Source organism: Stenella coeruleoalba, assembly GCF_951394435.1.
Source record: "Stenella coeruleoalba genome assembly, chromosome: 2".
Classification (NCBI taxonomy): domain Eukaryota; kingdom Metazoa; phylum Chordata; class Mammalia; order Artiodactyla; family Delphinidae; genus Stenella; species Stenella coeruleoalba.
The window spans coordinates 138,170,732-138,190,317 of NC_137147.1; the positions used below are offsets into that span (position 1 = coordinate 138,170,732).

A 19,586-nucleotide genomic window follows, 5' to 3' on the forward strand; every position below is an offset into this window, starting at 1 on the left:
GATATAATAGACACTTTCAATATGAGTATAACCTATTTTATATTTATTTTACTCACTTTTCCTCATTCTTAAAGAAATCAATGTGTTGTAACAGATCAATACCAAACCAGCATAACTAAAGAAAAAGCACTGGTCACTTAGCCTCTAAATTTTCAGTCAAATTGAAGACAGTTATGCATAAACCACCTATCAATAAGTGACGATAAACGGGCATGGCAAGTTTCTGAAAGTTGTAGCAATAAGTAAGTGCTATGTTTTGCTCACCAGCTTCACGTAACCTGTTCCCTTCTGCTTTTGTCCGGTTAGTTCTTTCACTTCCAGCAAGATCTACCAAGGACAACTGGCTAATGGTGATTTGTTCTTTTTCCTGAAGGGAAGATTATAATGCCAGTAACATAAGTTATAACTAGTTTACAATGTTCTTTAAATATATTCAAATCAAATCAAGTCTTATGAATACAATGTTTGCACAATACAAAACGTATAGTAGGGGTGAAGGATACATGTTTTGGGGGAAGAGTTTGCTACAAGCATATGATAAATATCCTCAAGACATTACTTGCCCATTGTCTGGTCTTCTACGTTATACTGTGAGCTCCACAAGCACAGGAATTCTACCTTTTAACCACTTCATCTCCAGCACCTGCACAGTGCCTAGCACTCAGCAGGAGCTCAATAAATGTCTGCTAAACAGTGAGTCTACAGCAAGGCTAAATATTTGTATAATGAGATATTTGATAATTTTACAGTCTAATAATTTCATAATACTCTAATAACTTATAAGAAATGAAAGTCAAGAGATACATAACTGATACTATAACATTAGATGTGATTCAATGGAAAGCAAGTGCATAGAGACTTGACTTAAAAGGATTTTCTAGCTAACATTTATCAAGTGCTGACTGTAAGCCAGGCAATGGACCATAAAACTTTACATGCCTCACCTCCTTTAACCCTCACAGCATTACAAGGAGTTTATTACAATTAGGTGAGACAAGCTAGTAAATGCCTGGGAATCAGAATTCAAATCCTGGTGGTCTTTAGTACCATGCTGTACTATCTACTCCTGCCATCTGAAAACCTTCGTGATATACCACAATTTCACGATATGTTTTGAATGGAATTACATTTTAATAGCTTAAAGTTATTAAATGATTTATATGTTCAGCCTCAAATGCTGTTACTAATTGATATAAGCCTTGTAGCATGACAGGCCTAGCAGTAAAGAGTGATCAGCAGATGGGGGGCCCTACTGGCCTATCAGCCGAGAGAAGGACAATCTAGAATTGGCCACTCCTGAACTCTACCGAGCCTGGAGAGTTAACTGCTGACATTTAAACACCATTAACTGAAGTTCTACATACAAAATGAGTCTTCAGAGATAAAATAAAATACATGTTATGATTCATTGTTTTATCTCCTCTATTAGATATTTAAAAAGATTTGTAAACCTTTTTCACAACAAAATTCCAGGTTCTAAGATTTAATAGCCAGTTTCCCAAAACTATACTATCTAATTAATGGAACATTTTTTTTAAATGTCATCACCTACACATATATTAATTCTAGAGCAATATTCAGTGTAATGAAACCTCCATGATTTACCTCTGATTCCCAAAATTAAGGATTCAGAACAAGAACACACTCCACACGTTAAATCTTTACCTGTAAGACATTGTCTCCATCCGCATCCAAGGGAGCCTGAACTAATTTAATGTTGAACACGCTATGGGAACGGCTGGACTCACGATTCAAATGTGTGTTAGCAATTCGTCGCTTTTTCTGGCCTACAGTGACAGAGAAATCATTGATCAAATCTCTGAGTCATTTCAGTGTACATACTTTCTACCAAACCAAAAAGTATTGTCAAATTAGAGTAGCAGCTTTCAGGATTATATTTATCACTGTATATATCTGTAATTCTAGCTCTGCTTCTAACCTCTCCAGAAAACTTCAAAAGCCTCCTCAGTAGATTTCACTTCTACTTCTGTACATCCTGCAACGTACATGTTATGGTTCTTATCTTCGCGAAGCAACTTAGATTGTGGAGGTCTATGGGAAAGAAAAAACATTAGTTTCCTATATTATGAGATACTGATATTGCAACTTAAGGACTAAAATGTCAGGCAACATGACATCCATTCTTATAATGGGAATAAGCCTAAGCAAGACTCCAGAAGCATATTACACTTGGATAAGAATAAGGATATATAGTAAAAAGATTAGTTACATAACAGGATAACAGGAATCTATTTTGTTTTAAAAGCTTTGCTCTAATTTGTTCTAACAAAGCACATGAAACAACACTTACTAAACAATTAGAGATCAAAGTAGTAGTATAGCACCATCACATGCACAGGTTAAGCATCAAAATCTAGCATTTTCTTAATTTTAAAAGATCAACAGATAGAGCTGGTTCTGACTTCAGTGTCAACAAAAAACAAATTCAGAAGGAGTTTGGTATATACCAGGAGTGGCAATCCTTTCAAAGTGGCTGGTCAAGTTTTAGTCTAAGGTAGGATGAGGATGGGAAAGGTGCTGCCTGTTTGGCCTCAGTCTTGTGAATGGTGGGGGTAGAAACATTTACCAGCCACCATTATTCAGCAAATGGCAGATTTCTCAGGGACCAAGGAGGGGCTTAGAAGTAGCAGCCGGCCCAGTACCAATGAAAAACCACCTACATGCAAACATACCACAGATGCCAACCACTAGTATAACTGCACCCTTCTCCTTAAGAAAAGAGCACCATCACATACACAAAATCTGTGTTCCTCATGGGCGCGCTGCAACTATTCCACCTACCAAAGGAATAAGGTAGAAGTTACTGTTTCTATAGCAGCCATGTCACAGCAACACGTTCAGTCCAGAGTATCTGACAGTCACGATGAGTCGTATCTTAAAAATCCTCTGCTTCTAATATTTCTTCATTGTATTAAAAACTAAACCTTAAACCAGCTCAAAAAAGCAGGTTAATCACCACCCTAACAAATAAAATCTGAATTCACTGCCAAGTAAGCACCCTGTGAGTTCATTCAAGGAGTTACCCGAAGGTTACAAGGCATAGTCACATTTGTCAGTCTTCACTTACATAACAAAACCAAGAGAGGCTTCTTAGAAAACAATCTCATTTGGAACAAATCAAACAGAAACTTGGCACATGTGCAGACATGAAAGTGATTGGTAGCAGTGAATGACATCACAAAAGTTTAGGAAAATGGGTACATACAACTGATACTTTGAAACAAATGGGAAAGTAATTAGTCTATAAATTGTTTAATATAAATAAAAGTGGGGGGGCTTCCCTGGTGGCGCAGTGGTTGAGAGTCCGCCTGCCGATGCAGGGGACACAGGTTCTTGCCCCGGTCTGGGAAGATCCCACATGCCGCGGAGCGGCTGGGCCCGCAAGCCATGGCCGCTGAGCCTGAGTGTCTGGAGCCTGTGCTCCGCAACGGGAGAGGCCACAACACTGAGAGGCCCACGTACAGCAAAAAAAATAATAATAATAAATAAATAAAAGTGGGTATACAGACACCTGTTCTCAGTCTAATGGTTTTCCAAATCTAGCTGTTCCTCCACTAATATTCACTGAGTCATATACACAAAAGTTAAGTAATACAACACAGGTCTTCATATTATTTGTCTTGAGAGGCCCTGACAAAGACAGCATTGAAGATAAGCATTTAGCTTAAGAACAAAACCATCAAGGAACAAGATACCAGAGTCAGCTCTGGCACAAATGTAGTTTGTGAGGCCAGACTGTAATTGCTCTTCAGTCTCAGCAGGGCAAGACCCAAGGAAATCTAAGTAATAGTCTTTTAACTCTGGTGGAATGACAATACAGATGTCACTTCTTATTGGTCAGTGATGGAAGGTCTGTGACTATTAGTTGTGCAGACAACAGCTTTAGGCTCCCTTCTGTGGGGATCACCAGAACACAGATTAGAGGCTACAAACTCCCAACATTAAGTGTCAGGTTCTTAAAGGTAGCCCCAGGGCACATCAACAGGGACACTTCTTTATACAATTAAAGTCCTTGTCAAAATACAGCCCAGGGCCCACATATATACAGTAGAATATTACTCAACCATAAAAAGAAACGAAGTTGAGTTATTTGTAGTGAGGTGAATGGACATAGAGTCTGTCATACAAAGTGAAGTAAGTCAGAAAGAGAAAAACAAATACTGTATGCTAACACATATATATGGAATCTAAAAAAAAAAAAATCGTTCTGAAGAACCTAGGGGCAGGGCAGGAATAAAGACGCAGACGTAGAGAATGGACTTGAGGACATGGGGAGGGGGAAGTGTAAGATGGGATGAAGTAAGAGAGTTGCACTGACATATATACACTACCAAATGTAAAATAGATAGTGGGAAGCAGCTGCATAGCGCCGGGAGATCAGCTCAGTGCTTTGTGACCACCTAGAGGGGTGGAATAGGGAGGGTGGGAAGGAGACGCAAGAGGGAGGGGATATGGGGACATATGTATACATATAGCTGATTCACTTCGTTATACAGCAAAAACTAACACAACAGTGTAAAACAATTATACTCCAATAAAGATGTTAAAAAAAAAAAAGTACAGCCCAGGGCCAAGAGTTTTTCAAAAGTAAAGTCTAAGCTGAATATTCTCCTTAGATGCCTTAACCCAGTGGTTTTCCTAATACAGCTACATATCTAGTGAATATACAGGACTATTCACCAAGCACCAACTGCATGACATACGAGTTATATTTCATTTTGAAAACAAAAGTAAGCTTTATCCCCATTTATAGCTGAGGAAACTAAACCTCACTGATGTGAAGTGACTTCACCAAGGTTAAGCAGCTAAGGGACTCTCTCCACTACTTACTTAGGCTTTATGGGATCAAATGGCACCTCTTCCAATAGGTCATATATGTAATTATTATATATTTCAATATAAGAGACAAATACACCGTAGACACTATCTTCATCAACCTCTTCTGCTTTGCAAAATTCTTGTACATTTATCATATCTGCAAACTCTGGATCTACTTGTCGTCTGAAAAAAGAAAGAAAAAGCCCCAAAGTCTCATCTTACGCACTGTGAGTAAATAAATGACCTCCATTACAAGCAGGGATGCACAGAGCAACTTCATTCATACTCATGGTTGGGCCAACAGTTCTCCCATATCTCCCCAGATACACAACACAGGCTTTTACACCCTTTCTCACGAAGAGTGGCACCTTCCCTAAACAGTGATTCAAGGGCAGTGTGCTCAGAACCAAACAGAACATCTGAGCAAATAAACTTACTTAAGAACATCCCTCAACTTTGACCTCACTGAAGTCAATGGTCAGACCAACTTCTCCACTTCTGTTCACCATTCCCTATGCCTGAGGAAAGCACTTGACAGGGTTCCCATGAGGCCAGTGTTACAAATTTAATTACTTACTTGCTAGAGGGTGTCTTTGGATTGGGCGTGGCTTCTCTTTTCTGCCGTTCTAATAAAGCATCAACTTCACACTGTATATCCATACTATTCCTATCATTAGATTTAAAAACCTTAAAGGGGGCAAAAATCAGACCATAATTTTTAGACTTTGACTTAAATAGTAAGAAATATACTTAAGAAATAAAAAACAATATTTAAACATATTTAAAGTTTCAAAAGGTATCCAATGCCTTAGTTCTCCCTTAATACTACTGTATTCACAGGTATTTTGGCACCTATGCCCTCTAGTGAGTCATAACACAAAAAAAATTAAACTTACATATCGTTTAGCTTGAAACGACCCTATACTGTTAAAGAGCATGTCCAAACAGCGAGGAAGCAGTCCTCCTTCCCCTGGAGAACCAGTCATAGTGTGAGTTTTTCCACTTCCCGTCACACCATATGTAAAAAGGAGACCTACAATGTAACAAGTCACAGTTATATATTAATTGGCTATATCTTAAAAGTCCTCCACATATAATTTTTGTATTAGAAAACACTTAAAATTAACTGCTCAACACCTCAATATATAAGGCAAATGCTAACAGCCATGAAAGGAGAAATCAACAGTAACACAATAGGGAGACTTTAACGCCCACTTACATCAATGGACAGATCATCCAGACAGAAAATCAATAACGAAACACGGGCCATAAATGACACATTAAGCCAGATGGACTTAATTGATATTTATAAAACATTCCATCCAAAAGCAGAATACACATTCTTCTCAGGTGCACATGGAACATTCTCCAGGACTGACAACATGCTGGACAACAAAACAAGCCTCAGTAAATTTAAGAAAACTGAAATCATATCAAACATCTTTTCTGACCACAACACTAAGAGATTTGAAATCACAAGAAGAAAAACTGTCAAAAAAACCCAAATAAGTGGAAGCTAAACAATATGTTACTAAACAACCAATGGATCACTGAAGAAATAAAAAAATACCTAGAGACAAATGACAACAAAAACATGACAATCAAAAACCTATGTGATGCAGGAAAAGCAGTTCTAGCGGGGAAGTTTATAGCAATTAAAATCTTACCTCAGGAAACAAGAAAAATCTCAACTTAACCTTACACCTAAAGCAACTAAAGAAAAAAGAATAAACAAAACCCAAAGTGAGTAGAAGGAAAGAAATCATAAAGATCGGAGCAGAAATAAATGAAATAGAGATGAAGAAAACAACAGAAAAGAGCAATGAAACTAAAAGCTGGTTCTTTGAAAAGGTAAACAAGACTGATAAATCTTTAGCCAGACACATCAAGAAAAAAAAGGGAGGGCTCAAATCAAGAAAATCAGAAGTGAAAACAGAGAAGTTACAACAGACATCACAGAAATACAAGGGATCGTAAGAGACTACTACAAGCAAGTGTATGCCAATAAAATGGATAACCTAGAAGAAACGGACAAATTCTTAGAAAGGTACAAGCTCCCAAGACTCAACCAGGAAGAAATAGAAAATATGAAAGGACCGATCATAAGTACTGAAACTGAAACTGTGATTAAAACCTCCCAGCAGGGCTTCCCTGGTGGCGCAGTGGTTGAGAAGTCCACCTGACGATGCAGGGGACACGGGTTCATGCCCCAGTCTGGGAAGATCCCACATGCCGCAGAGCGGCTGGGCCCGTGAGCCCTGGCCACTGAGCCTGCGTGTCCGGAGCCTGTGCTCCGCAACGGGAGAGGCCGCAACAGTGAGAGGCCCACATACCGCAAAAAAAAAAACCTCCCAGCCAACAAAAGTCCAGGACCAGATGGCTTCACAGGCAAATTCTATCACACATTTAGAGAAGAGTTAACACCTATCCTTCTGAAACTATTCCAAAAAATTGCAGAGGAAGGAACACTCCCAAATTCATTCTACAAGGCCACTATCACCCTGATACCAAAACTTGACAAGGGTAACACAGAAAAAATTACAGGCCAGTATCTTTGATAAATATAGACACAAAAATTCTCAACAAAATACTAGCAAACCGAGGGCTTCCCTGGTGGCGCAGTGGTTGAGAGTCTGCCTGTCGATGCAGGGGACACGGGTTCGTTCCCCGGTTGGGAGGATCCCACATGCCGCGAAGCGGCTGGGCCCGTGAGCCATGGCCGCTGACCCTGCGCGTCCGGAGCCTGTGCTCCGCAACGGGAGAGGTCTCAGCAGTGAGAGGCCCACGTACCACAAAAAAAAAAAAAAAAAAAAAAAAAAAATACTAGCAAACCGAATCCAACAACACATAAAAAAGGTCACACACCATGACCACACTGGATTCATCCCAGGGTTCCAAGATTGAGCCAACATACATAAATCACTAAATGAGATACACCACATCAACAGAAGGAAAAAAACCTCGTGATCATCAATAGATGCAGAAAAAGCATTTGACAAAATTCAACATTCACTCATGATAAAAACCTTTATGAAACTGGATAGAGAGGGAACATATCTCAACATAAAAGCTATTTATGACAAACCCACAACCAATATAATATTCAATGGTGAAAAGCTGAAAGACTTCCCACTAAAATATGGAAAAAGACAAGGATGCCCACTCTCACCACCAAAACAAAAGTAAACAAATGGGACCTAATTATACTGTAAAGCTTTTGCATAGAAAAGGAAACCATAATCAAAATGAAAAGACAACCCACAGAATGGCAGAAAATATTTGCAAATGATGCGACCGACAAGGGATTAATTTCCAAAATATACAAACAGCTCATGCAGCATCACACACACACAAAAAAAACCAATCAAAAAATGGGCAGAAGACCTAAACAGACATTTCTCCAAAGAAGACATACAGATGGCCAAGAGGCACATGAAAAGATGATCAACATTGCTTAGTATTAGAGAAATACAAATCAAAACTACAATGAGATATCGCTTCACACAAGTCAGAATTGCCATGATCAAAAAGTCTACAAATAACAAATGCTGGAGAGGGTGTGGAGAAAAGGGAACCCTCCTACCCTGTTGGTGGGAATGTAAATTGGTATAGCCACTATGGAGAACAGTATGGAGGTTCCTTAAAAAACTAAAAATAGAGCTACCATAGAATGCAGCAATCCCAGGCCTGGACATATATCCAGAGAATACCATGGTTCAAAAGGATACATGCACCCCAATGTTCATTGCAGCGCTGTTTATAATAGCCAAGACATGGAAACAACCTAAATGTCCATTGACAGGTAAATGGATAAAGAAGATGTGATACATATATAAAATGGAATATTACTCAGCCATTAAAAAGAATGAAATAATGCCATTTGCAGTAACATGGATGGACCTGGAGATTATCATACTAAGTGAAATAAGTCAGACAGAAAAAGACAAGTATCATATGATATTGCTTATATGCAGAATGTAAAAACTTAAAAAATGATACAAATGAACTTATTTACAAAACAGTCTCACAGACTAAAACAAACTTATGGTTACCAAAGGGGAGGGATAAATTGGGAGTTTGGGATTGACATATACACACTACTATATTTAAAATAGATAATCAACAAGGACCTACTGTATAGCACAGGGAAATCTACTCAATATTCTGTAATAACCTATATGGGAAAAGAATCTGAAAAAGAATGGATATATATATAACTGAGTCACTTAGCTGTATACCTGAAACTAACACAACACTGTAAATCAACTATACTCCAATGCAAAATAAAAATTAAATTTGAAAAAATAAGCAAATTAAAAAAATTAAAATAACTGCTCAAAAAAGCAGGTTTAACACTACTCTGGCAAATTAAATGGGTTCAAGGCTGAACATAAACCAAGTATCTAAGCATCAAAAAAGTTTTATCAGAGAGGGAGAAAAAGAAAAATTCAACAAAACTCCAAGAATCATACCATTTTTGCCGTGAATGAGGTCATCTACCAAGGGATTAGCCACAACATCAAAGAGCTCCTTTTGGGTGGTATGAGTGCCAAATACTTGTTTAAATGAATACTGAGTCTGTGGAGAAGAAAAAAAATAAAAAGCACATAAACGGAATTCCACTATAGCTAGGCTAGAAATATATCTGTTTAAACATATTCAGATGTTTCCTTATGAACAATTAGATCTAGACATGAAAAAAAAATACCAATAGTCTTTAAACTTGGAATCTTTAAAAAAATTCATGACATACTTAAATTATACCAATTTTAAACTGGTAAATATTTAGTTATAACTACTGAAGAGACTGCAGAAAAGTCTTGTCTACTAATGCCTCATAGACTAAGGCTGATTTTGTTTTAATTAAGTGACAAAGGAGTTCAAAAGGTATTACAACGATTCAGTTATAGACTTGTGAAAATCCTCAAGCATTACTTCATATACTATTTTACTGCTATCTATTTTTCTTTATAAAGGTGTCATTTAAAATGGCATAGCAGTATAAAACCAAGAGTTTTGATGTACTGCCCTTTTTTTTTTTTTTTTTTTTTTGTGGTACGTGGGCCTCTCACTGTTGTGGCCTCTCCTGTTGCGGAGCACAGGCTCCGGACGCACAGGCTCAGCAGCCATGGCTCACGGGCCCAGCCGCTACGCAAGCATGTGGGATCCTCCCGGACTGGAGCACGAACCCGTATCCCCTGCATCGTTAGGCGGACTCTCAACCACTGCGCCACCAGGGAAGCCCTGTGCTGCCTTTTTTTTTTTTTTTTTTTGCGGTACGCGGGCCTCTCACTGTTGTGGCTTCTCCCGTTGCGGAGCACAGGCTCCGGACGCGCAGGCTCAGCGGCCATGGCTCACGGGCCCAGCCGCTCCGCGGCATGTGGGATCTTCCCGGACCGGGGCACGAACCCGTGTCCCCTGCATCGGCAGGCTGACCCTCAACCACTGCGCCACCACGGAAGCCCTGTACTGCTTTTTTTAAACTAGAAAATAACTGTCAATATAATCTCATCTGAGTTTTGTTTGTTTGTTTGTTCTTGGCTGTGCCACAAGGCATGCAGGATACTAGTTCCCTGACCAGGGATATAACCCTGGTGCACCGGAGTGGAAGCATGGAGTCTCAACCACTGGATCACCAGAGAAGTCCCTCATCTGAGTTCTTCTATGAAATAAATTTTAAATAAACTGTGACCTTTAAAAAAGAAATAATACTTCAATTATCAAATCTTTCAAAATATGACTATTATTATAAAGCATATCTATATTATCAGAAATATTACCAAACTCCTACTTGGAAAATAAGACTGGGGACTAGGGTATATATTTCAAGGTAAATTAAAATGCCCTAATTATCCAGGGACTGGAGTTCTATTCTTTCTATTTTTGTTATTTTCTCGCTTTATTAGTTTGTAGACATTGCAATTGTTCCTGTAGGCTTCCTGAATTTCTGGCAATTTTTGCTCCATGAATGTCAATGCTATTATTTGGTGCATGAGTATTCACTAGAATTTATTATGGATTATAGCCTTTGTCAGTGGCCCCTTTTCCCTGTTTTATAACGTTTTATCTTAAATTCAACCTGCTCACATATCAATATTATGACCCTTATGTTTTTAAAATTAGCAGTTTTGTCCCCCAAAAGGAGACACGTATAGATTAGGACTCAAATACATCATCACCATCATAACAACAACTTGCACTTAACACTAACCATGTCCCAAGCACTGCCTTAGCATATTAGTGAATCATCATTTTTACAACCTCTGATGTAGGTACTATCAATTATTATGGCTCATTTTATAACTTGTTAAAGATCACACACCTACTTCAGCTAAGCTAACTCTCACCTTTGTAGAAGTTTTTATTCCAATCCTGCAAAATAGCTTTAGAGTTCACAGAAAGAACAAAGAATCTTAGAACTGAAAAGATACATACAGGTTAGTGCTGACAGGTCAATGACCTCCAAGTCCTCATGAACAATCCCCACCCTCTTCCAGGTGAAGAAAACTGAGGCAAGAAGGAACTTGCCCAAGCTCATGAAGCTAATTAGTGTCAAAGCCGTTTCCATTCCAACACTTCTTCCATTATCCAGTGTTGCCTTCTGTCAAAAAGCACTGAGAACTTTTAATCCCCACCAAACTTTTAGTACTATTTACACATACATGAAATTAACTCTAATAAAGAAGTAAAATTCAATAAGTCAGTTCTCAACTATTTTACATTCTCAAAGGCCTACTCCTCCATGAAGCCTTCCCAGACCATTCCTTCATGCTTAATCCGTATCTACTGAGTGTTTGGCAAACAGGACAGATAAGTTACATATCCCCTAGACGTGTATATTACATCAGGGGAGAGACAATAAACAAGTAAATAAATCTATAGGTTGGGGTAAGTGCTGTCAAGGAAGTATAGAGAGTACAGACCACGAGAGAAGTGGGAGGGGTGCTACTGCTTATGGGGGTAATCTGGACACACTCTCGCAGGAAGTGATTTAAGCTAAAACCTAAGGATGAGGAGCCATCCCGCTAAGAGCTAAGGGAAAAGCCCTGAGGCAAGATTCTGGTTTATCGAAGCAATTTAGGATTGTATGAGTACTAAGAGGTGAGGTGGAGAGAGAGATAGCAGGAAGATTAAGCAGGATTGTGACCATTTAAAAACTTTACTCCTTAGAAGGTTTTAAACAGGAAAATGGTGACCGGAAGGGGGGGCATAAATTAGGATTGGGATTAGCAGATACAAACTACTATACATAAAATAGATAAACAACATCCTACTGTATAACACAGGCAAGTGTATTCAATATCTTGTAGTAAACCATAATGGAAAAGAATATGAAAAAGAATATATACATATATGTATAACTGAATCACTTTGCTGTATACCAGAAGCTAATACAGCATTGTAAATTAATGGTACTTCAGTTAAAAAAAGAAAAAGGAAAATGTGAGGTCTGATTTCTGCTTTAAAAGATGACTGGCTGCTCTGTGGCAATGGATTAGAGAAGATTCAGAGTGGAAGCAGGTGGTCCAGCTGGCTTCAGCATAATCTTGTTAATGTTACTCAAAGTGTCGTCAGCAGGCAGGCCAATGCCCCTCTGAGAGCTGTCTGTCTCCAGTCCAGGGGGAGGTAATTACAGAGATGGAGGGTAAATGCTTAGAACCTCTGTAGCCATTTCACACAGCTGCAACATCCCAGCATGTGATCAGTGGGGCTTATCTCTGAACAGATTATAAACCAGTCCTCTGCTGCCTAACTTTGCCTAACAGTTGTCTAACAGTTTCTTGTGGCAAAGCTGCACAAAAGTATCAGTCACCATGCACTGAAAATAAAAAAGCTGCTTCTTCACCACAGTTTGAGAAGCACTTGTCTCCGTAATTAATAACAGGCCTCAGACGAGGGTAGTGGCAGTGGAGATAGAACTGAAAGGACAGTTTCCAGATACACACTGGAGCAGAACTGAAAGGATCTACTAATGAATGGGATATGAGGGGGGACAAGAGAAAGGTAGGGACAGGGTGTCTGGTTTGAGCAAATAGATGGTGGAGGTGCTATTTATTGACAAGAAAAAACAAGGGAGGAAGTGATCTAGAGGGGAAAAAACTCAAGAGTTCTTTTGGACATGCCTGTGTGACATCCAAGCAGTGGATGTTCAAGTTGAGAGTTAGAGAAAAGATTTAGTCTGGAGATAAAAATTCCAAAATTATTACCATATCATCAACATGTAAAGCCATGGAAAAGTATAGATAGGGAAGAGAGCCCTGAGTATAGCCCAACCTGGTATTTAGAGGTTGGAAAAGGAGGCAAAGCCTGCAGACAGTGGCCAGTGAAAGACAGAACATGGAGAATTGGAGCGGAAGACAGGACAGTGCTGCTGAGAAATAGATCATAATGAAGACAAAGAGGTGTCCATCACATCTAGCAGCAAAGAGGCCGCTGGTGGGCTTTTGACTAGCAATCTCCCTCGAGTAGCGTACACGAAAGAGTGAAGGCAGCTTGAAAGAAGAGATGACACCCTGAATTAATACTTTTTTCTGCATTCCCAGAGTCCATTTCTTTAAACATACCTCTGTCTTACCAATGAGGGTCACTTGCTTAGCATCTGTGCTCCCAACTAAGTTGTAAGCTCCATAAAGGCAAGCACCGTGTCTTACTCAGTTTTTAAAGTCTCCTTCTATGCTCCAGCTTAGCACATGTTTGTCGAACTGAACTCTGTTTAACATTTTACTAAAAATAAAAACACTTCATAAGAGAGCGATACAAGTATACAATGCCGGGGCTTCCCTGGTGGCGCAGTGGTTGAGAGTCTGCCTGCCAAGGCAGGGGACGCGGGTTCGTGCCCCGGTCCGGGAAGATCCCACATACCACGGAGCGGCTAGGCCCGGGAGCCATGGCCGCTGAGCCTGCGCGTCCGGAGCCTGTGCTCCGCAACAGGAGAAGCCACAACAGTGAGAAGCCCACATACCGCAAAAAAAACCAAAAACAAAACCCATCAAGTATACAATGCCTATTAAATGTTATTTCAATCCCACACATGAAACTATATATATACATGTAACTGCCTAGCACAATCAGATATCATTCCACATTAAACTATTCCTAATATATGCTCTAAAAAGCAATAACTATCCAATACAAGAAATTAATCATCTAAAAGCAATCTTCTAACTCCAGTATACCAAAGGTGTGTCTGTATAGCCCAGAAATTAAAGACACTTTTGATATGGTGGTTAGAGTGAAGTAAATAAGTCTTTCAATAAAGTGGAAACACATGAATGTTGTTAAATGGAAAACATGGAAAAGTCATTTAGGAAAGAACCTATCAATTAAAAACAGCTGCTTCCAATAGGAATTACCTCCTTATAGTCTCCATTTCGGTTGAGCCTATAACCCTCAGGAGGATGAAGTTGAACTGTTGTATTACTGATCACCTCTATGCAACACTCTTGCTCTGGGAGGCTCAGTGGGCGTACCCTGCAGTACACCTGAAAATACACGAAGGTGCTTAAAGAACAAAGGTTGACGTTTTACCTGACTTTTCATTCATTCATTCATTCAAACATTTGGTCTCTAAACTTAAGTATATATACTTAGAGCTGTGAAAGCCAAGATCTGCTACCCTGCTACCCAATTTGCTAATTGTCAAATGCAAACAGATATTTTAGATATGAATTTTAAATGCACATGATATCAAAACAATGAGAATTATTTGAAAAGCTGTTAGGATTGTCTGGAATTGGATGTCAATTAAAACTTGCCAGCTTAACACTTAATACACTAAGGTGCGCGATCTGAAATATGGTCTTTTTTTTAAATTTAATTTTATTTATTTAATTTTTCGCTGCGGCGCAGGCTTGCTCTAGTTGCAGCAAGCAGGGGCTACTCTTCGTTGTGGTGCACGGGCTTCTCACTGCAGTGGCTTCTCTTGTTGCCGAGCATGGGCTCTAGGTGTGCGGGCTTCAGTAGTTGTGCCACACAGGCTTAGTTGCTCCGCATCATGTGGGATCTTCCCAGACCGGGGCTCGAACCCGTGTCCCCCGCATTGGCAGGCGGATTCTTAACCACTGTGCCACCAGGGAAGCCCGAAATATGGTCTCCTTAATCAGTGATAGGGTTGGGGAAAAACCGTTCAGCACTATATGCAAAGCACCTGGTTCCCACAACTCAAATCAAGAGATACATTCCAGTGCCGATGAAGGGAAGATTTAAAAACCCCAGAGCAAACCACCTTTCTTTTATTTGCCATTTGCTTTTAAAAGCAAGTTCCCAAGCCTGCATGAAGAATTCTCCAAGATAGTTGAAGAATATTTTTTCATTATCTAACTTTTCAAATATAATTAGTTATAGGAAGTATGCAACTGAAAACCAAACACTTCATTTTACTGGGCTAATGTATCCTACACAGAAACAAAGTTTCAAAGCTGGAACCAGCCTAAGTAACTTTTCCTTTCAGCTAAATGCTCTTTGACTCCACTTCCATGTCTCCATCCCTTCCAAGCATAAGACATAAAAGGACTGAAGAAAGAAGACACACACAAATTCACAGGGAGACCTTACCCCAACGGGGTCTTTAAGACTCGTTTGGGATCCTTTTTTCACTGGTGGTTTCCTGGGTGTCTTAGTTCTCCTGGTCATAGATACAAAAACATTTCAGTTCAACACTAACGTATAAAAACTTCACCTGTAATTCATACAGAGATGACCTTCCTAGGGTTTATAAAATTATTCTTTAGCAGTTCCACAACACTATATCCCAAATAACATGAATAAGAATAAATTTCCTCAGTAGAAGAGTGTTTGTGGCATGGATAACCCAAAAGTAATTAAAATTTGGCTTAGGAGACATTTTTGCTACTAAAAAATAGAGATAACAGGCCCCAAATGGGGTCACCTGTGCTAAGCCCCACATCACCAAACTGAGTCTTCTTACCTAACTTATAGTTCCAACCTCTCCCAGGAGTAGAATCTTAAACCAGTCAATCTGGAATCACCTGGTCAGCGCTAGTGAGGTAATCTGCCCGATAGACCCCTGCCATCCACTAAATGATGTTCACCTTGCCACAGACAATCCACTCATTGCTAGTATAATTCCCTTGTTCCATCCCCCTCTGCCTATAAAAAAACTTCCATTCTGTACAGCTCTTAGGAGCACCTTTCTGTGTGCTAGATAGGATGCTGCCTGATTCATGAATCATTGAAAAAAGCCGGTAAGATCTTTAAAATTTACCTAGTTGGATTCTGTTTTTTAATATCTATTTATAGTTCTGTATGTAAAATAGCTTATTCTCTTGAGCAACAATTTCACAGACACTACAAATTTGAAAAATCTACACAGTTGACCACACTTATCTCGAAAGTCATTTACGTAGGTACATAAGCACACACGCCGTGCCTACAGCCCACTGCCAAGGCAGACTGACAAGTGATTAACTTCAATAAATTATAAAAATGCAGATGGAGGAATCCATTCTTTCATCAAGATTTGTCTTTACTTTCAAGCAACAAGGGATTACTGAATTCTCAAAACTATCATCCTTTGTCCTCAAACAAAATGTGGTCCCCAAACTGCAATTTCGTGCTCTCTTAAGTAGGGACAGTAGAAAAAGATATTTTGCTTTATTCACCATTTCTCTAGCATGCCACTCTCCCCTTTCCCCCATTTATCTATAGACTAGAAAAACATTTAACACTAAGTGAAATTACTGGCTTAGATTTTAGGTTATTAAAATACTTCTTCAACCCCTTCCCAGATGAAACAAGCAAAGTCGTGTTTTAAGTGCAAAATATTACGGTAGGTTTACTTAAACTCAACATTTTTCCCCAACGATTTCGACTTTAGCCTCTTAAGAAAACAAGTTGCCTTTGCAAAGGACTAGCTACGTGATGGTGCTAATTATAAAGGCAGCCCTCTTCTTTGCACAAGTATTTCGTTACCCAGCAGCAGTCAAGGAATTAGGCTGAGCTGCAAACGTCACCGACTCCATGAGGAATGTGGGCGTCGGCTTTTGTGTCGGCGGCGGGGCTGTCTGAGACCCAAGAACAGAGCAAAATAACTGGCCTTCACCTGGGGGTGGTCGCGGCCCTCAGGCTACCGCGCTAGGCTAAGAAAATCACGCAGTGCGCTCGGATGGGGCTCTCCGGGGGCTGAGACCACCTACCCAACCCCAACCCCAGGACACAACACTCGGCGCACCCATGAGACGACCCCCGGCCCGCACTAACTCCGCAAAATGCAACCCGTGGGTGCGGGCGGCAGGGGATGGAAAGGGAAACTTAAGAAAGGGTTGAGGCGGCGGTCCCGGAGCCAGGTGGAGGGCGACCTGGCTAACCCGAACTGGGGTTGCCGCCCAAACTTCCCCCTCCTCCCAACTTGGGGCCGACATTTCCTGGCCGAGTGAAGCGAGGGCGGCGAGGAGCCGGACGGGGTCGACGCGGACGGGGTCTCCGCGCCCGGGCTCCCCCTGGGCGGTCCTGATAGGGGGTCCCTCCCACTTTGCGGGCCGCGGCCCGGAAAACGCGGGGCTCGGTACCGACGGCGTGTCCCGGGGCCTGCTGCGGCGGCAGGAGACGCCGGCCGCGGCGGCAGGAGACGCCGGCCCCGGCTCCGCGGCCCGGTACTCACGCTGGCTTCATGGCAGCAGGCTCCGCGCTGCCCAGACGTGCAAGCGGAACGCCGGACTCGGTCGGGCGGGCTGGCGAGGACGGCGGGCCGCAGGGACCGGCCGCGGGCACCGGGGCTCGGCAGCTCAGGCGTGGCGCTCAGAAAAGCCTGGAGAAGTAGCTCCGGGACCAGGTGAGCTCGCGCCCGGCGCATTTCAAACGGGCCAATCAGCGCCCGCCTGCGGGAAAGGGGCGTGGCCTCAGGAAGCGCCTGCGTCTCCCGAAGAGGCGCGTGTCTCCCGGAGAGGCGCTCGTCTCCTAGGCGACCGACGCAGAAAGGTCAAAGGCTGTCTGCGTGTCTGGGCTTCAGGGCTGGAGGGGGAAGCGGAGCTCAAATATTAGAAAATACAACCCCTTGAATTTTCTGAGGAGGACACTGAGAGTTTCTTCTCCCACAGCACAAGAAGTCCAGTGGAAGGGCAAATCCAGGGTTGATTCATAAGTCAGCAGTGTCGTTCCGGCCCAGGAGTGTCCTATCCTTGGGCTGTACCCTGCGCAGAGTCTCAGACTCCCTCTCTGGCTTCCAGAGCATCACAACACCTTGGCTTCCTTTCTGTCTCTTCCTCAACCTTCCTGGGATCTCCCTCTCTAAAACCTCCAGCTCTTTCCAGAACCAGTCTTTTCTAAGATGAACTGATTCTATCTCACTTCGACCTTTGCGCCTAAACCAATGACTATCAAATATGCATCTACATCTGTGCTCTCATGGAACTGTAGTCCCATCTCCTCAACTTCCTATAGGACCAGACACCAGTAAGGATACACATAATTAATATCCTCGGCCCATAATGTTCCACATAAAGATGGTTCCAATCTCTGCTGTTACAAACATACAGTGAATAAACTTGGAAATTCATCATTTTACACAGAATGGCTGTGTTAAAGAGTATATGTGTATGTAATATTTCACAGGTATTGCCAAATTGTCCTCCATAAAGGTTGTCCAAAGGCACAATCCCACCAGCCATGTATGAGACCACCTGTTTCTCCACAATTCTCAGATAGCAAAGTGTTACCAAACTTTTCTGTGACTGTTGATCTAATAGATGAAAAAAAGTCACCAATTTAAATTTCTCTTCTCTTATGATGAATGAGGTTGGGTGTCTGTGCCTGTGTTCAATAGCCATTTGTGTTTCCTTCTTTGAGAACTACGTTCATATCCTTTGCCTTCTTGTTCTATTGGGTTTTTCTTATTGATTTGTAAAAGCTCTTCACATATTAAGAAAATTGGTCCTCATCCAAAATCTGAGTTCAAAGATTTGTATAGTTCATAACTTGGTTTTTATTTTAATTAGTTTATGTTGTTTTGTGACAGCTTAAGAAAAAACTTAAGGTAGCCAAATTTATCAGCCTTTTCTTTTGGGGCTTCTGTTTTGTGCCATACCAGAAAAAAGTCTTCCCCACTCTAAGATAAATTTTTTTAATCTTTTATTTTTCCTAGTGCTTTTATTGCTTTGTTTTTTATGTTTAAGTCTTTGAACCATTAGAACTTCATTTGTTGTCAAATGAGAGGTTTGTATTATTTAGGAATTGGGCTGGGCTGCTGGCCACTTACCTCTTAATTACACTGCAGCCTGGCTTTGGCCTCAGTCTTTCCACTGGAACTCTTCTCACCAAGAACACCACCTCATGGATGCTAAATCTATTTGATCCTTCCCCACTCTTATCTTACTTGACCTCTTAACACACTAAAAAAATTTCCCATTCCTCTCTTCCTGTGCCTTTGTTTTACCTCCTAGCTTTCTAACCCCTCTTTCTCAGCCTCATCTGTGAGTTCTTTTTTCTCCCTTAAATACTGTGGCTTAGGGTTTTCACCTGGTGGTCACTAGCTGTGCCCTCTCTGCAGGCACTCCCAACCATTCCTATGACCTCACATTTGCTCTTCTGAGCTCCAGAGTCATATGTCCAACAGCCTACTGAATTCTCCACCTGGGTGCCCCACAGGCACCTCACACCTAACACATCCTGATCTCTTCCCCTGAACCTATTCTCCCTCAGTGGATGGTATCACCATCTATCCACCCACCACAAGGTACCATCTTTGCATTCTGCCTCTCCTTCTGTTCCAACGTTCAGTCACCAAATCTTGA

The 19,586-nt window shown here is 41.0% G+C and overlaps 1 protein-coding gene across 1 annotated transcript in view; it reads right to left on the bottom strand.

Moving 5' to 3' along the window:
* KIF23 (kinesin family member 23) overlaps positions 1-17,489 on the bottom strand; it is a gene marked incomplete at its 3' end in the record, with an annotated part of 29,690 nt that extends 12,201 nt beyond the window's left edge. Inside the window, exons 1-10 of the mRNA XM_079912276.1 lie at positions 17,459-17,489; positions 15,394-15,463; positions 14,193-14,321; positions 9,312-9,417; positions 5,736-5,872; positions 5,417-5,526; positions 4,852-5,022; positions 1,940-2,052; positions 1,666-1,787; positions 265-367 (exon numbers count right to left, since the gene is read on the bottom strand). Of these exons, the coding sequence (XP_079768402.1) occupies positions 265-367; positions 1,666-1,787; positions 1,940-2,052; positions 4,852-5,022; positions 5,417-5,526; positions 5,736-5,872; positions 9,312-9,417; positions 14,193-14,321; positions 15,394-15,463; positions 17,459-17,469 (1,072 nt within the window). The 5' untranslated portion in view covers positions 17,470-17,489. The remainder of the gene's footprint in view (positions 1-264; positions 368-1,665; positions 1,788-1,939; positions 2,053-4,851; positions 5,023-5,416; positions 5,527-5,735; positions 5,873-9,311; positions 9,418-14,192; positions 14,322-15,393; positions 15,464-17,458) is intronic.
* Positions 17,490-19,586: the final 2,097 nt, after the last annotated feature.